Below are 19,769 nucleotides of genomic sequence, written 5' to 3' on the forward strand. Positions count from 1 at the left end.
CCCACATGCGCTGGAATGCTCTGGGTAGCTGCCCAGGCCCCGTTGGCAGGGAAGCCAGCACACCGGGCTCTTTTTGCTGGACTTCCTGCATCTCTGAGGGCAGCTGGGGCTGAGCAGGGTGACACCCTCCCCAGGTCCGTCTTTAGCACCTGCTCCCCTTCACAGCTTTGGGAGTCTAGAAGCCAGGAGTCTGCCCTCCCAAGATCCCCGGCCTGTGGATCCCAATGTCCTGGCTGGAGGCTGCCAGCCTGAGGGGCCTGGGGGTCCCGGCTCTGCCAGATGAGGCTGCGCCTGGGGACAGGCCCCAGAAGCAGGATCTGAGACCAGGCCAAAGAGGTCAGTTATGGTGGAGGGGCTGTCCGAGCTGGAGGGTGGGGAGGGAGAGCCCTGAAAGGGGCCCCTGGAAGGGGTGGGCAGGCAGAGTCCCTGCCAGAGGATCTCTCTAGGGTGGCTGGGGTCCTTTACCATCATTTGTGAGACCCTGAGGGCTGGGGTAGTTCTTCAAGCCAGGCCACTCTTAAAGGGAAGGCAGAGGCTGCTCAGAAATCATTCCCTAAAGAGGGGCCATGCCAGGGCAGGGTCACAGACAGGGTGAGGGAGGACTGTGTTTATGTTAATCTGAGGCCTGGACTGAATCTCTCTCCAACCCAAACCACAAGAAAACATTCTCCTTTGGGAAAGGAATCGTCAGCGTCTATTTAAATCCCCTTAACTGCTGGGAGCACCCACTGTGTGGCAGCCACTTCCGCCCAAACAAAGGCACCCAGAGGTGGCGTAGTGCCCTCCTGGCCTTTCTTACCCTCCGTCCGGCCCTCCTCTCCCGCGGTTCCCTGACCCCTGTCTCTGGAAGGCTCTTAGTTTGGGGCTAAGTACACGCGGCCTTGGAGTCCAAGGGATCAGGCTCAGCTCAGGAGTCTGCCACTGCCCTGCTGGGTGATGCGGGGAGCCAGTCCTTCTCTGAACCTCTCTGATCCAATCTGCAAGGTGCGTATTATTAAAAGAGAAAATGACCCAAATCTCGTGTTGTCGATCTCGACCGGCATCCGTCGCTGCTGCTGTTGCTGTTTTGATGTTAGGGTGGGCCAGCAGTCCAGAGAGAAAACGGTTCAGAATGCCTCACCCTACTACGTGGGCAGGTTGCATTTACAGCCAGGGAAAAGGAAGGGACCTCAGAGGGGAGGTATCATGGTTTTTTCTTGATTCCGGCTTGGGTCTGGTTTATTTGGCGGAGACTCAGTGTTTATAGGAGTAGGTGACTATCCTTAGTAAGCACCGTCTGTTTGCGGATCAAGTTGGATTTCATCTCAGTACAGACAGAGAAATCTGTGGGCCAAACTGAAAAGTGGTTGGGCAAACTGTTCAATGTAACAATATGATAACAGTACGAATCTCAGGATCTTTTTAAGGATAGAATAAGAGAAGGCATTTAAAGACGTTAGCATTGTATCTGTGCTTAGTAAGCATTGGCTATTTCTATTAGTCATTCAACTTTTTTTCTAGGGCTCAGGCTGTGTCATACAGTGTACCAGGTCCTTCCAGGAATGTAGATGATTGGGACATCCTCAAGGGCTCACGGTCTAGTGCATTCAGACATTGATTAACTTAGGCATCAATAAATGTGTTTTATGCTCCATACTGGATCCTAGAGATATCAAAATAAAAGGCACAATCCCTGTTCTCAAGTTGCACCCAGTCTGTGGAGGACATTGCAGCACAAACTGAATGATGTTTTGATGCGGGAGAATGCAGGGTGCTGGGAGAGCCCAGCTTCCTCATTTCTCCAACTCACAGGCAGGCTCATACCCCAGGGTCTTTGCACTCGCTCTTCCCCTTACCTGGGAAATTCTTCCCTAGGCGATCCTCATAGCCAGCTCTTTCAACAACCTCATGGCTTTGTTTAAGTGTCACCTCCTCTGTAAGGCCTTTAGTGGCCACTGGTGGCTCCTTCCCCCAGCAAAAGCCTTCCCTCCAACTCACACACTCTCTCTCTCTCTCTCTCTCTCTCTCTCTCTCTCTCTTTTCCCCTTGCCCAGCTTTATTTTTCTCCATAGCATTAGCCACACTCTTGTGTATTTCTGTCTTTTCTTGCTAATGTGCAAGGTCTGCTTTGTTCACAGCTGTGTCCCCCCAGTGTCAGAAACACTTGGGCACATGCTGATCCATAATGGGGGTGGGTGATACGGAAGAATGGAGGACCTTTGGATTGGGCAGAGGGGAGGGAGGGGAGGGAAGGGTGTAGGGGTGGGAAAGATGGTGGAATGTATGATTACATGTGTAATTGCACGACCAGTGGAACTCTGCCCCTGTACAGCCAGAGGAATGAGAAGTTGTGCTCCATTTGTGAACAATGTGTCAAAATGCATTCTGCTGTCACTTATAACTAGTTAGAACAAGTAACAATAAAAGCAAAAAAAAAAAATACCCCATCTGGTAAGCATCTTAGGGGGGCCAGCACAGGCAGACCCAGAGTCAAAATGGAACCACCATTTGGAATGTTTGAGAACGGGGCCATCACCCCATCACCGACCTCAGACCCAGTGGGCACCTGTGGTCCATCCCATCCACCTGCCACTTGATAATGCTGCTGGCTCTTTGCAGCATCTCTGAACATGTCTCTGGTGTGAATAAAATGTTGGGAAGTTGGGGTGAGCCCAGAGGGCAGGAGCTCCCTCCAGTCCTTATAATAAATAGTAATTTTTCTTTTTAAATTTTTTTGTAATGTACTTTTTACCATTTTTATAGACCAGCACCCAGACTCCCTGATGGACATGGCTGGTTGCGTGCGATTTGATGTGTGGCTTGTGTTTCTGATTCCTGAATAAAGTTTCTTTCCCTGAGAACCAGAGTCGGGGTCTGCCCTGCCTGCTCAGGCCCCACCTGTCACACCAGTGCCGTCAGGGTACAGGCAACCCAGCGCCCGAGCCAGCTTACTATGTTCCAGGACACAGGAGGTTTGTTGCCTCGGGTCAAAATACTCTCCTTTGAGCACGTGTGCTGGTCTCGGCTCCGTGATCTGGAGCCTCGTGGAGGGACTCACTGTGTCATCATTGGTAAACAATTAGGACAGAGCCTGAGTTCTGTGACGGGCCACTAGAAACCCCTCCATGTAAAGAGCCACCATGATGCAGATTGGGCACAAGACACACAGGTGGTGAGGATTAAGGCGACACTGAACCCGCCTCTCGCATGGGCAAAGCTGCTTCTCGGGGGACCCGGGATGACGTCAGATTGCCAGGTCTTTTAAGGAGAAGCTGGAAATCTGGATTCCTGGCTCAGATCACTTAACCTTTATGTATTGGCAACTAATTATTTTTTTAGCGTGTATTGTGCGCTATAAATATTGATGTGGCTGTGTCCCTGGAGTATGCTGTTTTTAAGTCCTTTGGGTATAGACTGAGGGGTGGGATAGCTGGGTCAAATGGTGGTTCCATTCCCAGATTTCCAAGGATTCTCCATACTGCTTTCCATATTGGCTGCACCAACTTGCAGTCCCAACAGCCACGTATGAGTGTGCCTTTCCCCCACAATCTCGCCAACACTTATTGTTGTTTGTATTCTTGTTAGCTGCCATTCTGACTGGAGTGAGATGAAATTTTAGAGTAGTTTTGATTTGCATTTCTCTAATTGCTAGAGATGTTGATTTTTTTTTCATATATTTGTTGATGGATTGTATATCATCTTCTGAGAGTCTGTTCAGTTCCTCGGGGTGGGAGGGGAAGGGAGGGGGCATAGGAGTAACAGAAGATGGTGGAATGAGATGGACATCACTACCCTAAGTGCATGTATGAAGGCACGAATGGTGAGAATATACTTTGTGTACAACCAGAGATAAGAAAATGTGTGCTCTATATGTGTAATATGAATCGGAATATATTCTGTTGTCATATATAACAAATTAAAATAAAAAAAATTAAAAATAAAAAGCACTGCATAGGTCAAGCCGGGCCTTCCCTAGGAGTGTACAGAGTCCTGGGCAGAATCCAGATCCAGTCCCACTCATCCCGAACTTCCTGGGACCATGAGCTCATTGAACTAACTGGAACTCAGTTTTCACTTCTCCTTTCATCTGGAGGGAAACCACAGGCCCTTGGTCAGATGCCCTGTGATGGTGCCGACTTGGGTAACGGAAAGAAGGCGGACTGCGTGACAGATGGGTGAGGCTCAGTTTCCGAGTCTTTTTCCCATCCATGTGACCTCAGGGAAGCTACCTACCACCCACCCTTTGGATTCCTTACGGACAGCGTGGGAGTGTGTGCCTTGCTGGACTTTGTGAGGACTCAGGAACATGGCAGTGCTGACCTTGAATTTGCCCTTGCACTTGTGCCCTAGAGGATGCTCAATGAATACTGAGTTCTCCTCTCCCAAGCCATCAGCCTCAGAATCCCCTCCATCGGGAAAGGCCGGAGTGGACAGAGTGTGGGAGGAGATCCCCAGAGACAGGCCAGCGCCCTGTGGAAGGAGTCATGGGAAACCACCTGGAGGAGGAGGAGAGCTCCCAGGAGACTTTCCCACAGTGAGCCCTGGCCATCGTCCTGGGTGCCAGGGGCTGCACACCACCACACAGGGCCAGGGGTGTCTCCGCAGCTCAGGTTCTTGGGGCAAGAATGTCCAGCTCCTCGGGGGACTTCAGCCCCTGGATGAGCCAGTACCAGAGAATGAGCATGTGTGTCAGATGCTACTTTCATTCCACAAATTCTTCCTGAGGAGCTATCGTGGGTCAGACCTTCTCCTGCTGGGGTCAGAGACGATCAGAGCAGAATTCTACCCCACTCTGTTGGGACGGAAGTGGTAGAGGGTGTTTTTAATCACCTGGGAGAGCCTGGGCTGGGAGGGAGACAGTGAAGTTAGTTCTGAGGTCCCCAGGGGTCACTGAGCTGGAATATCAGGCAGCCGTATTGTGTTTCTGGGGAGATGAAGTTGGGAGTGTGTGTGGAAGCAGCGGGGTGAGCATGGAACTAGAGCCAGAGGAGCGATGCGTGCACTCAGTACACTTTTCCTGAGCACCTACTATGTGCCTTGTGCTGGGGCACAGAGGAGAAACAGACACAGTGCTTAATTCTTCTGGGGTTCTCAGTCACCTGGGAGGACAGTAACACAAAGGTGCCAGGCACCCTCTGCTGACTCATCTGGCTGGATTATCACAACTACTAACCGGAGCTGGCTCCAGGAATATTCTAGTTTACAACAAGAAAACTGAGACCAGAAGAGGCCAAACAGCTTGCTCAGGGGTCAGGAGGCCAGAGATGAGACAGAGGCTTGAACCCAGGTCAGTGTGCCTGGAAGCGTGGGGTCTTGACCTGGCATGGCATGGCACCTTGTCTTACACTCCTTTTATTAAATGTCACTTGTTGACTCCGAACTAGTGCCAAACACCACTCAGCCCACACCTCCCGGCCCTCACCTCCCAGAGATAAGAGTGAATCCCTGGCACCGATGGGCTCGCCCGGGCGGGGGGAGGAGAGCAAGCAGCCCCAAGGGGCAGCAGGTTGGGGCTGGGTGAGCCCGGGGAGGGCAGCTGGCACCATAGGCCTCGTGGAGACCAGAAGGAAGGCGGCGGAGAGGGAGGAGCTGGACCCGGAGGTGGAGGGGCAATGCCGGGCTTGGAGGTGCCTGCGAGTCCACGTGGCCAAATCCAAGACGCAGAGGGTCGGGAGTGGAGGAGAAGGGGCGGAGGCTTCCCTGGGCAGAGCTGTGGCCTTTAGAGGAAAAGGAAAGCTAGAAAGGGGTCATTCAGGGCAAAGGAATTTGGGGCTTTCTTCTTTTGTCTCAGTTTTTTCTGGTTTAGGATGACGAGATGAGTGTCCTTAAAGGTGGAGAAGGAGAAATGAAAATGCAGAACAGATTTCTCCCCATCGTCATCCCTGGACCCGGGATCTCTCCATTCCCTGCCTTTGCTCTCCGTTTCCCCACCAGAACGCAAGGTCCCTGCCTCATTCACGGCTGGATCCCTGGCAACGCCTGGCATGTAGTAGATGACACGTGTGTGTGTGTATGTAGTAGACGACACATGTATATAGTATGTACATGGCCTTGAATTGAATTCACAGGGCTCCCCAGGGAACGCAGTGGTCAGGTCCTAGGGAGAGAGGTGTTCAGGGGGCCCAGAGGAAGGGCTCCTTCCGATGCTGATGGGCGGGACAGGAGGCGGGCAAGGAGAGGCAACGCTCCCCCCCCAGACATCTCAGAAAAGCGTGCCGTGGGGGTGGGTGGTGCAGGGATTAACAGAAGCCCAGAGTGGCGAATAGTAGGAGCAGTCTGTGCCCTGTGCGACACTCTGGAAGGTTAGCCATCATCACTCATTGGCATTATTCTGTATCTGCCACTGCTCTGGGTGTTGTCCATGCATCAATCTATTGAACCTGACAATTCAACAGAGGCAGGTGAACTCCCACCAGCCCTGAGGCCAGGCAGCCAGGATTCAAATTCAGGATTTGTAGTCGGTGAGCTACTGGCTGAGTCAAGCCCTTCCCTCCCCGGCCTCCTTTTCTAGGTTTTACTTTGTGTTCCTTCTCCACCAGGAGCCTCTGGGGCTGGAGGCAACCACTGTTTTCAAATCTCACTTAAAGAAGCAGAGAAGTGCAGTGACTTGGCCAAGATCACTGTCATGAGCAAGCTATGACATTAACAGACATGTTGTGTCTTTCCACAGTGTCCGAACCTGCTGAATGACAAAATATTTACAGGCCACCGGTGGCAGTTACTTGTGGTAACTTGTGGGCCACCTAGTAGTCATGAGCAGGGAGATGACAGGTTCTTTTATTCCAATCTTAATTTCTTATATCTGTAACACTGAAGGTCCCACATCACACTTTACACAACTCTATATATACACATGTATGTTACAGAAAACCCCGCTCTAACATAGATATAGATATGGATATGGATATAGATATAAATATAGATATGGATATGGATATAGATGATATAGATATGGATATGGATATAGATGATATAGATATGGATATGGATATAAGTTACAGAAAGGCTAAGAAAGGGCTGAGGGTCCCAGAGGCTGGACTGAGAGCTAAGGAAGAGAATTTGAGAATGATCTGATAAGATTAGCAACTAATCCAAGAATTTGTTCGGGGCACAGAGCTGTCAAAGCACAGGGACTCACTGCAGGCCAAAGTCTGCACGAATGGCAGACTCACAGCATCAGCTTGGAGTGGACGCGTGTGGTCATCACGGGCAGGAGAAACCTCTCTACTGAAGCTCGAGATAGAGATCTGGAGGTTCATTGCAGTGGCGATTTTCCTGGGCAAGGCTCGTGATGAGTGACCAGGACATGGGGGTCACCACAGTGCCACCATGTCATCTCAGATTCCTCCTCCTTCAGGGGTCTGAAGTGAGGGGGTTGCATCACCTGGTGGGCTGGTGTGTTCGCTAAGCCACGGGCCTGGATTTTCCAGTTTGAGTCATACACCCATTTATGATCCCATGTATCCGTGTGTTTCTGATTAATTTGGTAAGTTCACACTTGGTCACTCTTGTCTACACGATTAATTTATTTATCGTTTGTGCCTTACGGCTGTGCCGGGCAGACGGTAGTTGTTTTTTCTTGTGTGAACGAGGTGTGGATGGTCCCACCTCAGCACTTCAATGCACAATGGAGCAGCTCATGGCGAACTCTGTTTCACAGAATGGAGACACTCAGGTTTAGGCACAGCCTGGAAGCTGCTGTTCTCTACATCACAGAGTCACCAAGAGCAGGGCCCAGTCTGCTCAGCACAGTCACACAGCTGCCCGGGGCTGAGCTGGGATGCAGCTGGCCTCTCTACCTAGAAGCCTTGTGCTTTCCAAAGGGACAAGATGCAGGAACTCAGTAGACTCAGGTGCCCAGAGGAGGTGACATTCTGTGGCATCTCCAGATTGGGGTATTTGCAGGCTCCAAAGAACGCTGGGGGTTGGCAGGTTGGGAATAACAGGAGTAGGACAGGGGTTGGGGCATGTGCATTTATGGCTTCCAGGGTTGTCCCTGGGTTGAGACAGAGTGCCAGGAGCCACCAGCCGGGCAAACGAGACAAAGGCTGACTGTGGTGGGAGGAAGCGAGATGCATCTGGGAGGGGACCCCAGAGCTCCAGTCCTGGGACCACGGGTGGCCTAAGCCAAATCCTCCTCAATGGGTCTCTTAAATCCAACAGGCTGGTGACGTGCTTCAGGAAATAACTGCTTCTGAATACAGAGAGGGGAAAAATCCCCAGGGGTCTTGAGAAGAGAAATAGGGCTTCTTATGTGAGTTACCGGGAATCTTGGAGCTGGCCCAGGCAGGAGTGTGGGAGGCGGGCAGACGGCCCTTAAAAGCAGGCGGCGGGCTGTCGCCTCTTCTCCAGGCCTGACAGCGAGGGGCTCACTGGTGAGAATCTCCATCTTGGGGCTGCCTTTTCCTGATGGGGGTGTGGGGAGCAGGACTCAGAGGGGGGCTGTGTGAGGAGAGCTCCCCCGGTGAGGGAGCAGGGCCCAGGGAGCGGCTGGCCGCTCTGCCTCCCCTACGGCTCCGGGCTCATCTGTACGAGGGGCCTGCCGCTCGGCCTCCCAGCTGGGAGATGTGAACAGGGGCTCCTGGGACACGGGGTTTCTGCATCTGGGCTTGGAGGGCCTGTCCCTCCAACAATCTGACCACTTCCTGGCCTCCAGTGCCTGCCCTCAGGCCTCCATCCACCTCTCATTACTGCAGCCCTGCAGCTGCGGCTCCACTCTGAAATTATCTGGTGTCTGTGCCCCGCTCTCTGTGGGTCATTGGATAAAAATAGGCAATGCCACATCCTCCCTCAAGGGCCTGCTCCGCGTTGGCTGCATGATCTCTGGCCAGTTCCTAGAGCTTTCTGAGCCTCGGTTTCCCACTGGCACATAGGGACAAGGAAACCTTCAGAGCTGTCACAAGCACCAAGTCCTCTTATTCAGAAGGTACAGAAGGACAGCTGTTTGGAGGCTGCTCTGAGCCTCTGCGAATGAACCTTGTCTGGCTCACACTTGCAGGGGCGCCTGCTGCCCCTCACCCCGGGAGCCTGCAGCCCGCCGAGCTCTAACCCTGCGCGGGTGTTGGTTTCATTCAGATGTGGAAGGCAATGCCATGCAAGAGTGTGTTCTGTACAGTGATCAGGAGGAGAGGGCCTGCAGGGTCACGCAGGGCCACGTGGAGCGGTGCCAGCGTGGGTCCAGATGCACCATTTCACCACGGTTCAGGCTTGTCTTGTTTGAATCATTTCCGCGGCTTCCCCAGCTGTCCAAGACCTGGCCTGGGGGGACATGGGGACATGTGAGCCTTAGGTAAGATAGGTGCTGGGTGCAGGATTTGGGTGGGTGGGTTTGCATGTGAAAGGTATCCCCACCGGGGAGGGGGTTGAGGCCTCTAGGAATTAGCTACCCCAGGAGGGACAGTCCCACCTGGTCAGCAGGGCTCCCAAGATGTCAAAGCGTCGTAAAAGGAGATACAATGCATCTTTAACACACAGGGCTTGCTCAGAGGCAGGGGAGTGGCCAGTCAAAGGAGGAGATGCTCTGTTTGGGCAATTCATTTCACCTGCCTGAGCGTCAGTTTCCAGAATCCATAAAACCAACCCCTGTTATTCATTCATTAAACTATAACTGTTTAAGGGGACGGATGGCCGGTTTAACAATGTCTACCTGCCAAGGCCACTGGTGGGTTCGAGGAGACAGTGGATGGTGCCTGCACATCAGAGGCATCCAGGGGTCCAGTGGTAACTGACCCTGTGCCCTTCCTCGGTTCCAAGAGCAGCAGAGAAGATTGATGGGAAAGGGAGGGTCTAGGGCCATTTCCCTCCGCTGTTTGGAGCCTCGGAGTGGAGGCTAAGGATGGACAGAATGTTCAGGAATGTTCTTGGAGCTCAGAGGAGCTGCTGGACAAATGCCAGCCTGGTAGCCAGGAGCCACCGGGACCTGGAGCTGAGTGTTTGGAGGCTGGGCCTTGGGAGGTGTCAGGGGCTTGGGCAGAACCCTGGCTCAAGGGACCCTTCAACTCGGGGACTTGGAGACAACATGGCAAGTAAGGGGAGTCCCGACCACAGGCCAGGCAAGCAGCTGTGGGTGAACAGGGATGTTGGGGTCCTGGGAGGGGCGAGAAGCAGGCAGCCGCTGTAGGAGATCTCTGTGAGAGGCCCAAGCAGAGGCACGCAGTGGCCGGAGAGGTGGAATTTCCTCCGCCTTTTGGCTGTGACTGCTTTTGGACTCCAGGCCAATGGCGGGTGTTTTTGCCAAAGACGGTTCTAAGGAAATCTTAGGAAGTGCTGGGATGTTGGAGCGTTTGCCCCCTGGAAGGGAGCCCTGCAGCTCAGGGAAGGGCACCGGGCCTGGGCTCGCTTCCTAGCCCCTGCTCCGTGCTGGCTGCATGATCTCTGGCCAGTTCCTAGAGTTTTCTGAGCCTCGGTGTCCCACTGGCACATAGGGACAAGGAAACCTTCAGAGCTGTCACAAGCACCAAGTCCTCTTATTCAGAGGGTAGACAGAGTGCCTGGGCCCAGGGGAAAGTTTTAACTTTAAATTCCTTTAAGATCAGGAGAATAATTAATAAAATAATAATGAACCCAACCTAGTGTATGTTTGTCCGTGAGTGCAGCCGGCAGATACAAATCCCGTGTGGTTGGTTTGTTTAGCTGGAGGAAGGGGCTTGCCTCCAAAAGGCCGGCAGAGTCTCTGTGGGCCACAAAACCACCAGGGGGCCTGGAAAGCCCCTGCGCCTCCTGGGTGCTGGGCTCCGTTCCTGAGCACGCATCCTGGGCCAGGCACTCTTCCCAGGGCTGAGCTACAAGGGTCACTCGTCACCTTCTGCCCTCGGAGAACCAGCAGGAAGAGCCCTGATAACAGGGGACAGAAGCCTGGGGAGATGCCAGGGAACAAGATGTGGACACCAGCTCCCCTGTGCCCTCGGCGCCCACCACTCTGTGTCCAGGGTTCTGTCCTCCTCCTCCATGGCTCTCCAGGTTAAACTAGTCCCTGCCCTTCAACTCGTGCCACCAAACCTCCACTTAAGAGTCCTACCCATTTCTCTGGGTTCTGTTGGACATCTCTGCCATGTGGGCAAGTATGTCCAGTGACTCGTGATGGGAGAGTTCTCTGCCACCTCTGATGGGGACAATGTCCCCACCAATCCTTCCATTAATGGCTCCTGTCTCCAGGACCAACTCCTAAAGTCTTGTCTCGTCCTTTCTGGCTGGAGTGGTCTGCTTATCTGTTTATTGTGCCCCCCAAGGTGGGAGCAGGGGAATGGGTACACCTGGTGGGAGCCAAGAGGGGTCTGCTGGGCCCCAGGGCATTGCCTGCTGCACATGTCGTGGGCTGTGTTTCTTTTCCAGAACCTCAGAGATGAAGGGGCTCCTCACACTGGCTTGGTTCCTGGCTTATGGTAAGTGCTGGCCCCATGTCCTCTGAGTGACTCCCTTGGAGTGAAAGGCCAGTCTTGAGCTTGTAGAGCCTGGCATTTGCATCCAGCTCTGCTTTACCGTGCTGATGTGGATGCAGCGAGCACCTTCACCTCCCTGGGCCTCCGCTTCCTTGTCTCATGGAGGACAATGGTGGGGACAGCCGGGCTGCGAAAGAATGCAGACGTTGAACATATGAGGTTGTGAGCATGAAGATGGGCAGCTTGCAAATATAGGAAGGGAAATTTTCTTTTTCCTGTTATGCAAAATAAAATGAGGCCAAAACAAAGAGACCAAAGTGGAACCCAAGACCCTTATTGAAATAGCCCGTGATTCCCGGGCCATTCTCTGCTCGGCCTGTCCAGGTCCTCTGCATGGAGGGGCCAGTCCCCTCTATTCTGGCTGAGGTGCTCTAGGCGCCCCCTCAACTTGGAGGTGATCACATACCTGGCTTTGGGCTTGGCCACAACCCTGTGACCCCGCACACAGCCCTGACAGGCAGTCCTGCTCTTGGATGTCTTTCCCAATCTCTGGGGACCCCAGGAGGAACCACACTTGGCACAGGGAGGGGAGAGAACCAGGATGCTTTTCCTTCTGGCCTCAGGGGAAACCCCAGGTTCCCAGCTGGTGAGATGAAGGAGCTGGCTTCAGGGACTTCCAAGGGCCCCACCCTCTCTTACGTTCTCCAAGGTGTTACAGAAAGGGGATGAGGAAGAAGGGACATCGCAAGAGGGACAGGAAGCTCATGTCTGCTTGCTTTGCGCAGATACCGTGTGAATTATGCCCAGTATGTCTCAGTCCCTTAGGATGCGTCTGCCACTGGGCTCAGAATTTATACTGTATCTTGCCAACTCCAAGAGGTAGGTGCTAATTTTAGGCCCCCATACATTCCAGATGAGGGAACTGAAGAGAGATGAAGAGGCCTTTTCAATCTTATATTCAAATTAGTGTCAGGGCCAGAATTGGACCCCAAGTCTGCTTATTTTCTAAGCCCAACTCTTCTCTGCCTCTCAGTGCTGCCTGCCCTTCCCCACCTCGCACCCTCCAGCTAATTAGGAGAATAAAAAGAGGGTGGGAGAAAGGGCAAGAGATGCTGGGAACAGGCCGCAGCAGTGTCACCTGGGGACATGGGCTATCTTTCAGGTGTGCCTGCCGTGCCAGGGGGCTTGCTGGACCTGAAGTCCATGATCGAGAAGGTGACCGGCAAGAATGCCCTGAAGAACTACGGCTTCTACGGCTGTTACTGTGGCTGGGGCGGCCGAGGAACTCCCAAGGATGGCACTGACTGGTGAGCTGATTGTCACTAGTGCCACTGAGGCTCTGGGCTCTGCACCCACATCAGCGAATTCAATTCCATGTCTGGCAAGGGCCAGGGCCTCAGTTCCTCCCACTGAGGCCTCTCCCAGCATGCTTGGGCTTCCTCACAGCATGGCGGCTCTTGAGTTCTAAGAAAGAATGATCCCAAACTGCAAAGCAAAATCACAAAAAGGATGGCATATTTACCAACAACCTCAGAAATTACAGTGTCACTTACACTGTCCCTTTGGATGAGGCTGCCACAAAGCTTTTAAGAAGTACAAGTTACAATTAGGCATGAAGAATAAATTCTGATATTCCAAGTGACACAGCAGGTTAACCATGGTTAGTAACGTAGTAGACATTTCAAAATAGCTGGAAGAGGGGGTTCCTAATAGCCTTACCACACAGGAATGCTGGATGTCTTAGGAGAGGGATATGTTACTTACCCTGATTTGATCATTGCATATTATATACATGAATCAAATTACCACATTGTGGGTGCAGTTATTATGTGCCAATCAAAGAGAAAGAAGAAAGCTGGGCACAGTGGTGGATGCCTATGATCCCAGTGACTCGGGAGGCTGAGCAGGAGGATCGCAAGTAGGAGACCAGCCTTAGCAGCTTAGCAAGACCCTGTCTCAAAATAAAAAATTAAAAGGGCTGGAAAGAGGGGAACTAGGGTCCAACTCTTAATTGGGAAGTGTCGATCCTAGAAGAATGTGTGAGAAGGAGAAACTCAACCTATGGAGTTAACAATCCTGATACCCATGAATGGCGGGTGGTGGCTGGAGTCGAACCCCTCGCTATTGGAGTGGAGTTTATAGACAAGACAGAGAGGCGCTAGTATGAGCCGTGTCGTAATGGATTTGAGCTGGAGACGTCAGTGTGGACGCCGTTTACCTTCACATAGACGTGGATGGCTCCATACAGGAATATGGGATGATGTGTGTATCTAGACACGTTCATCTGAACATATATTTTGCTCCGCCACAAGCACACCTCGAGCCTTGATCTGGCTTCTCGTGCCTTTCTTCACTAAGAGGAATCAAAGCTCTGGAACAAGTGGCTAGTCCTATCGGGCAGGAAATGTACAAGATGAGGCTGTAGCTGCTTATAGTGCCAAGAAGAATGAATCAAACAAAACAAAGCCCCACGTCAACAGGAGCATGTCAGAGGAGTTCAGAAGTCATACTAATAGTATGTTAGTAATGGGGGAAACTGGGTGTTTTGCCTGAAAGATCACAATTTTTCTGCAAATCAAAAAAAAATTTTAAATGCAACCTAGCTGTGTTTGACATACTAGAGATTAATTTTTTTTTTTTTTGCTCAGACAGCAGTTGCATGCAAATCATGTGCTGATTGAGGGGACCAGGCCCCTCCCATCTATGGCGTGGCCCTCTTCTGTGGCTGCAGGGTCTTCGGCTGGTTCATCTCCATCCAGTCAAAGGTGGAGAAAGAGAAGAAAGTGGAAGGCAGGTGGGAGGTTCTCCTGGGGTGTGGAAGCCATCTGCAGCACTTCCACCCACATTCTCCAGGCCACACCCACCTGCAAGAGGGCCTGGGAAGTGTCCTCTTACTGTGAGCTCAGTAGGCAAATGCAGGTCAGGAAAATGGCCAGAGGCATCCCTAGTGGAAGAGAGGGAAGTACTCAGCCATGGTACCAAGTCCTGTTACGGTATCCACTTAGGCGACCTCTGCAAAAGGGACATGATCATGCTTGTGCACCAGTTAGGGATGTCAACCGAAGAATAGCAGCATTGATTTGGGAAGAGCAGAGAATTGCAAAGGGAGTTCCTGTGCCCTGGTAAACTATGGGCAGATCTAGAAGGTTGCAGCACAGGAAGCTTTTACTAGCGGAAAAGGGAGAAATTGACATGAGCTGCTTGGATACAAAGCTCACTGGTGTTGGGGGCCCTGGGCAGGAGCTGGCTTCAGCTCGCTGCTGGAGGTGCCTTGCTGAGCACACACTCTGTCCAGAGTGTCTGCTCTGAACTGTCCCAGGCTTAAAGAGTGCTAATCATAAACTTTGTTCCAGTGATCTGCGTGCGTGCAAGCAAGCTGCACCAGGCACGGGGCACGCGAAGGACAGTGGGGACTTCTCGTGGGGTTTCAGAAAGTCCTTAGAACAGACAGACAGGCCGACAGGGGTCCTCCCCACCCCCCCCCCCAGCTCTAATTTTGTCCACACTTGACAAGAACTATTTCTCCTTGGTATCTTTCCCAGGGACGAGGGGTCAGAAGGTTCCCCCTCACTCAGGGTCCGAGTCTCTCGCCTTGGCAGGTGCTGTTGGATGCATGACCGCTGCTATGGGCGGCTGGAGGACGAGGGCTGTGGCATCCGGACACAGTCGTATCAGTACCGATTCACGCGGGGCCTGGTCATCTGTGGTAAGGCTGCGGCTCCCGTTCAAGCCTGGGACTCTCCTGTCTCTGAGTTCAGCTCCCCTTGGAGCAATTCAGTATTTATTGGTAGAGTGGATCCTTCGGTCCTCATGGTGATTTGGCGTGTCTTTTGCAGAACACGGGCCCTTCTGTCAAGTGGGTCTCTGTGCCTGTGACCGGAAGCTTGTCTACTGCCTGAAGAGAAACCTCTGGAGCTACAACCCTCATTACCAGTACTTCCCCAACATCTTCTGCTCCTAGCTGCCCTCGGTGGGCTCCTCCCCAGTGGGGACATTTCTGTCCTCTCCTGCAGCGGAGTGCCCTCTCTGCTGGGTCCTGACAGCTGCTCCCAGGTCTCCTTCTTTCTCCCTGCTCCACTGGGCCTGGAGGAGCCCTAGGTTTCCTGTCCCCCAGAAAGTCCCAAGAGAATGTTCTAGAACTCTCGGCAAGGACCCCAAGGTCCCTGGGCCTCCACTTGTAAGGCCAGCCCCTCTGAGGCTGGGACCTCAGGGAATTTTTGCTCAAGCCAAAGGAAACTTGGTTCCATAAACCTGCTCTCTGGGTGTTAAATAAAATTCATTCTTGAGGATGATAAAAACCACACAGGGAACTCCCTCTGCCTCTTTCTCTACCTTTGGACACTGAGCCCCAAATTACCTGCATTCTCTCAGAGACAGAGGGAGGGGGTGGGACTGGATGAGCTGAGGGACTTCTTTTGGACTCTTTTTTTAAACCTTGGGGGTTCCCCCAGCCAAGCACTGGATCTCACTCTTCCCCAAGGGAGTGGAGGGAAGATAATGGGCGGTTACACCAGCTTAGGCTTCCAGGCTACAGAAAGCAGCATTCAAATCCCAGCTCTCGTTTCTTCCAGCTGTGTGGTTTTCAGCCCATTACTGAACCTCTCTGATATTCAATCTCTGAAAAAGAAACATTCCTTTAGTTGTAAAATGAGGCTTCTAATGCCCTTCTTGATTCAAATACAGGGGATACTGGGATTCTGGGGTTCAGAGAGCAGTTCTTTTTGTTGTTGTTGTTTTTAACTAGGGTTCAGCTATGTGGTTTATTTTTGCCAAGTAACGACACTTACAAACCCAACTCATCTACCAATTTGTAGAAGAAAGGGCATTCACACCAATCCTATAGGAAGAAAGGATGTACTCCAAATTAAAGGAGAGTCCTTTCCAAGACAGGAACTTTTGGCTTCTTTACACTGACATACCCCAAAATAGCCACATGATAAATGGGATCTACATTTAAACACCTTCAGTGTCAAACATTTTCTAAATAAAATTTAATTTTATGAGTTCACTCTCAATGTACTAGTGTTTTGATATAGACGGAGGAGTGTCTGTATTTAACAACGCAACACAGAGTAGGGATTCAGTGCCCAATTTGCTCACTAAGTTTTAAAAGTCAAAGCCATTCCTCAGGTCCAACGTTGAATGTATGTGGGGAGGTAATAGGAAGTTTCCCTCCAGGGCCAGGCAAGGGATGCGGTGAGGTTATAAAAGCACACCACAGGCTGACCTGGGTTTGAGCTGAAGGGACCATGGAGGACCTTCATAGATCTACTAGAAAATCTGGGCTCAGAGAAGTTAGGTGACTTTCCCAAAGTCACAGAGCATATCAACAGCAGAAGTAGGATCCTACCTCAAGTCCTGGCTCTACCAACCCTGGGCTCTGCCCACTCTCCTGCTCTGTCTTCAACTCCTGCTCATAAAGGAAGAAAATGGAACTCAGAGCAATTGAAGGATTCACCTACACTGGGGTTCCCAGGAGACCCCCCTGGATCCCAGCCAAGGCCTGGCTACATTTCTTCTCTTCTTTAACTGCCTCTCTGGTTTCAGAGGCTGCCCTGGGAGGTCAGTCTGTCTGGGGCTCTAGGCTTCATCCTCCATGGAGGAGACCCCAGGGGACCCGCCTTTCCTGCTGTGGACAGCTCTGGGGAAGCAATGAGAGCTAAGTGAGCCCCAAACTGTGACTTGCCTATTCTTTGGCTGGCAGGGGTGTCACCAGAGGTCAGTCAGTGACACTCAGTGGACATGTGGCCTTGTCACAGTAGGTCCTCTGCTGGTGTGTGAAATCGGGCTTTGGATTAAAACACACCCCCCCCCTTGTTGATAACATGGTCTGTTCGCACATGTGTGCCTACGGGGGGTGCTCAGACCGTCCCCCACTGAAAAGCAGTCCAAGGAAGTCCACTGGTGGAGACAGAGTGGGGAGGGCTAAGGCCTGCTGAGTACCTGGAGTCCCGCCAGTCCTGCCTGGGCAGCAGCAGCAGCACCCATGAGCCTGGTGTCCCCGCCCATGGTAGGGGTGGGACGGAAGCTCAGGGAGGCCAAGTGCTCTGCCTGAGGACACACAGGTAGCGAGGAACACGGGAGGGGTGGGGGGAGCAGCGGGGTACCAGATGCCAAAGCTGGGTCCTTTCTTAGCCCGTAAAGCAGACGGCAGCCCCAGGGGAGCCTGGCAGCCGGGCCAGGTCTTTCAACAGACGATGCAAAAAACCCGTGTTGATCTGTCCCAGGCAGGTGTGGTGAATCGGGATGGTGTCACTAAGCCAGAATTCCTGTCCCTGCGGAGTCCTGGGGCAGCAGGGCCCTGGGCGGTGATCTGTGTGAGATGTGGAAGGCGGAAGTGAAGCCAGGTTTCTTTCCCTACTTGGAAGTTGGGAGCCGAGCGCGGGACCTGTGTGCGGCACAGATGCGCTGCCCACGCCTGGCCTCGCTGCTGGCTCTCTCCTGGGCCTTCTCTGACTCCAGCTTCTCACACCCTGGGGCTGGAGGTGTTGAGACCCACGTGGATCTTGTCCACCCGGGGGTCCCACACCTCTTCATGGATTCCGTCTGTCCTTGCTCCCCGCCCTTCACAGTTATCGTCTTTTCTTCCAGACAGTCCGCTGTGCTAACTCCAGGCCGTGCCACCCACAGAGTGCCACGCCAGCTCTCTACCTGCGCGAGGTTAAAATCCCTCCATCAATCTGTCATTGAGAGAGGGCTCCTGCCTCTGCTGAACTCTGATGACATGGAATTTGTTCCCAAGGATCAGGGCCTCAAAGACAGGCTCTCTGAGTGCTTTCAGAGTGTGTTCTTATCTGATTAGAGATAAAGGCCTTGTGGCTGGTGTTTAGTGGTAATGGGGACACTGATTGTCCGTGGCCTCCAGGAATACAATGATCCACGGTGCACAAGCTTTTACACAAGTGTTTTGTCTTCACAAGCTCTGGGTGACCGAGTAGTTGATGCCGTACAGCATTTTAGTGAAAATAAAACATTGTGGAGTTGGAGAACTCGGAAATAGAAAATGATGAACTCAAGGCCTTCGGTTCTCTTCTGACTTTTAAGGTCATTTCCTGGTGGCTACTCCATCTTTCCAGTTTGAGTGACAAAATTATTATGGACCCCCAAAGCCCTCCACTCTCTCTACTTGCGTTTTTCTTTCCAGTCGCAACAACAATAATAAAAGTGACCCTTTGCTCAAGATAAGGGACACCAACGCTTCTTTGCCTGCCTCTGTAGAAGACAGAGACCTGTTCAGAAAAGGCTGGGGGGTGTCCCAAATCAAGGCTGGAGGGGTGCCCTGCCTTGCCACAGCCGTCCCTTTCAACTTGCGGAGCCAACAATAGCAGGTCACTTTCCTGCTGCCTGGCTGTATCAGTTCTCTAGCCATGTGACGATCTGGTCCAGGGGGACCTTCATCATCTCTCCAACTCCAGGACATCGCACTGGTCCACCCCCTTGGTGACATCATGCTGGATGGACCAAGTGATTAGGGAGAGACATTACTTAACACGAATTTGTGCCTTAGGGGGAAAATATATCCCGCAACAATATAGGAGCGTGCTCTCTCAGTGGCAGTCTCTCTCAGGGTCCCCTTGCCCTGTGACATGCGTCTGGCCAGCCTCTGGATTCATTGAGAAGGAAGCACAGTGCCCCGTGGGCCATTTGGACTGGGGAGACATGCAGCTCGTTTGGTTGTCACCTCAACCCATTCCCCAGATGTTCTGAGCAGCTGACAGATGAGTGGACCCCAGAACAAGAGCAGGCTCTGCAACAGGCCATAGGTGGGCAGGCCACTCTGCCACTTGGGCGTGTGACCCAGCAGGTCCAATGGGGCTGGGAATGCGTGAGCTAGAGGCGCAGGAGGAAGCCTCCACAGGCCTCCGGGCAACGCACAGGGCAGGCCCTCAGAGTCTAGGAGCAGAGCCATGCCACCAGCCGAAGGGAGCCCTTCCCCTTTTCAGAGAGGGCACGGGGGCCTGCTGATCGGCCTCTAAAGCCTTCAGTGGCTCCCCACTGCCAAGTTCCTCAACATTACCACTAATAAAAGTGACCGTTTGCAGGGCCAGGGATTTCCATACAGATTATCACATTGAATCCTCCCAACAACAGCAACAAACAGGTGAGTATAATTATCCCACTGAACAGGGAAATCGAGGCTTGGGATGTGCCCAACACTGAGCCATCCTAGAAAGAGAGCAGGGATTTGAACCTGGGTCTGTGCAAATCCAGAAGCTGACCTCCCTAGGCCAGGCCTGTCCTTTCCTGCTCTTGGCCCTTCCTGTCGTGCCTGGCATGGGGCCCACAAGGCAGCGCCCCATAAATGTCCACTGAGTTCAATCCTGTGCACACCCCTGCCTCATGGGCCTCCCTCCGTGGGGTCCAGAGCTGTCTTCTGGAAAATCTCAGCTTGGAGTCACAACTAGGAACTCG

The 19,769-nt window shown here is 52.5% G+C and overlaps 1 protein-coding gene across 1 annotated transcript; it reads left to right on the plus strand.

Moving 5' to 3' along the window:
- Positions 1-265: 265 nt before the first annotated feature.
- Positions 266-15,321, plus strand: Pla2g5 (phospholipase A2 group V). The gene is made up of 5 exons (XM_026413035.2): positions 266-336; positions 11,311-11,360; positions 12,520-12,664; positions 14,957-15,063; positions 15,194-15,321. The coding sequence occupies exons 2-5, from the start codon at positions 11,321-11,323 to the stop codon at positions 15,316-15,318; spliced, it is 417 nt and encodes a 138-aa protein (XP_026268820.1). The 5' UTR covers positions 266-336; positions 11,311-11,320; the 3' UTR covers positions 15,319-15,321.
- The last annotated feature ends 4,448 nt before the right edge of the window (positions 15,322-19,769 follow it).

Source organism: Urocitellus parryii, chromosome 11, assembly GCF_045843805.1.
Source record: "Urocitellus parryii isolate mUroPar1 chromosome 11, mUroPar1.hap1, whole genome shotgun sequence".
NCBI classification, from domain to species: Eukaryota; Metazoa; Chordata; class Mammalia; order Rodentia; family Sciuridae; genus Urocitellus; species Urocitellus parryii.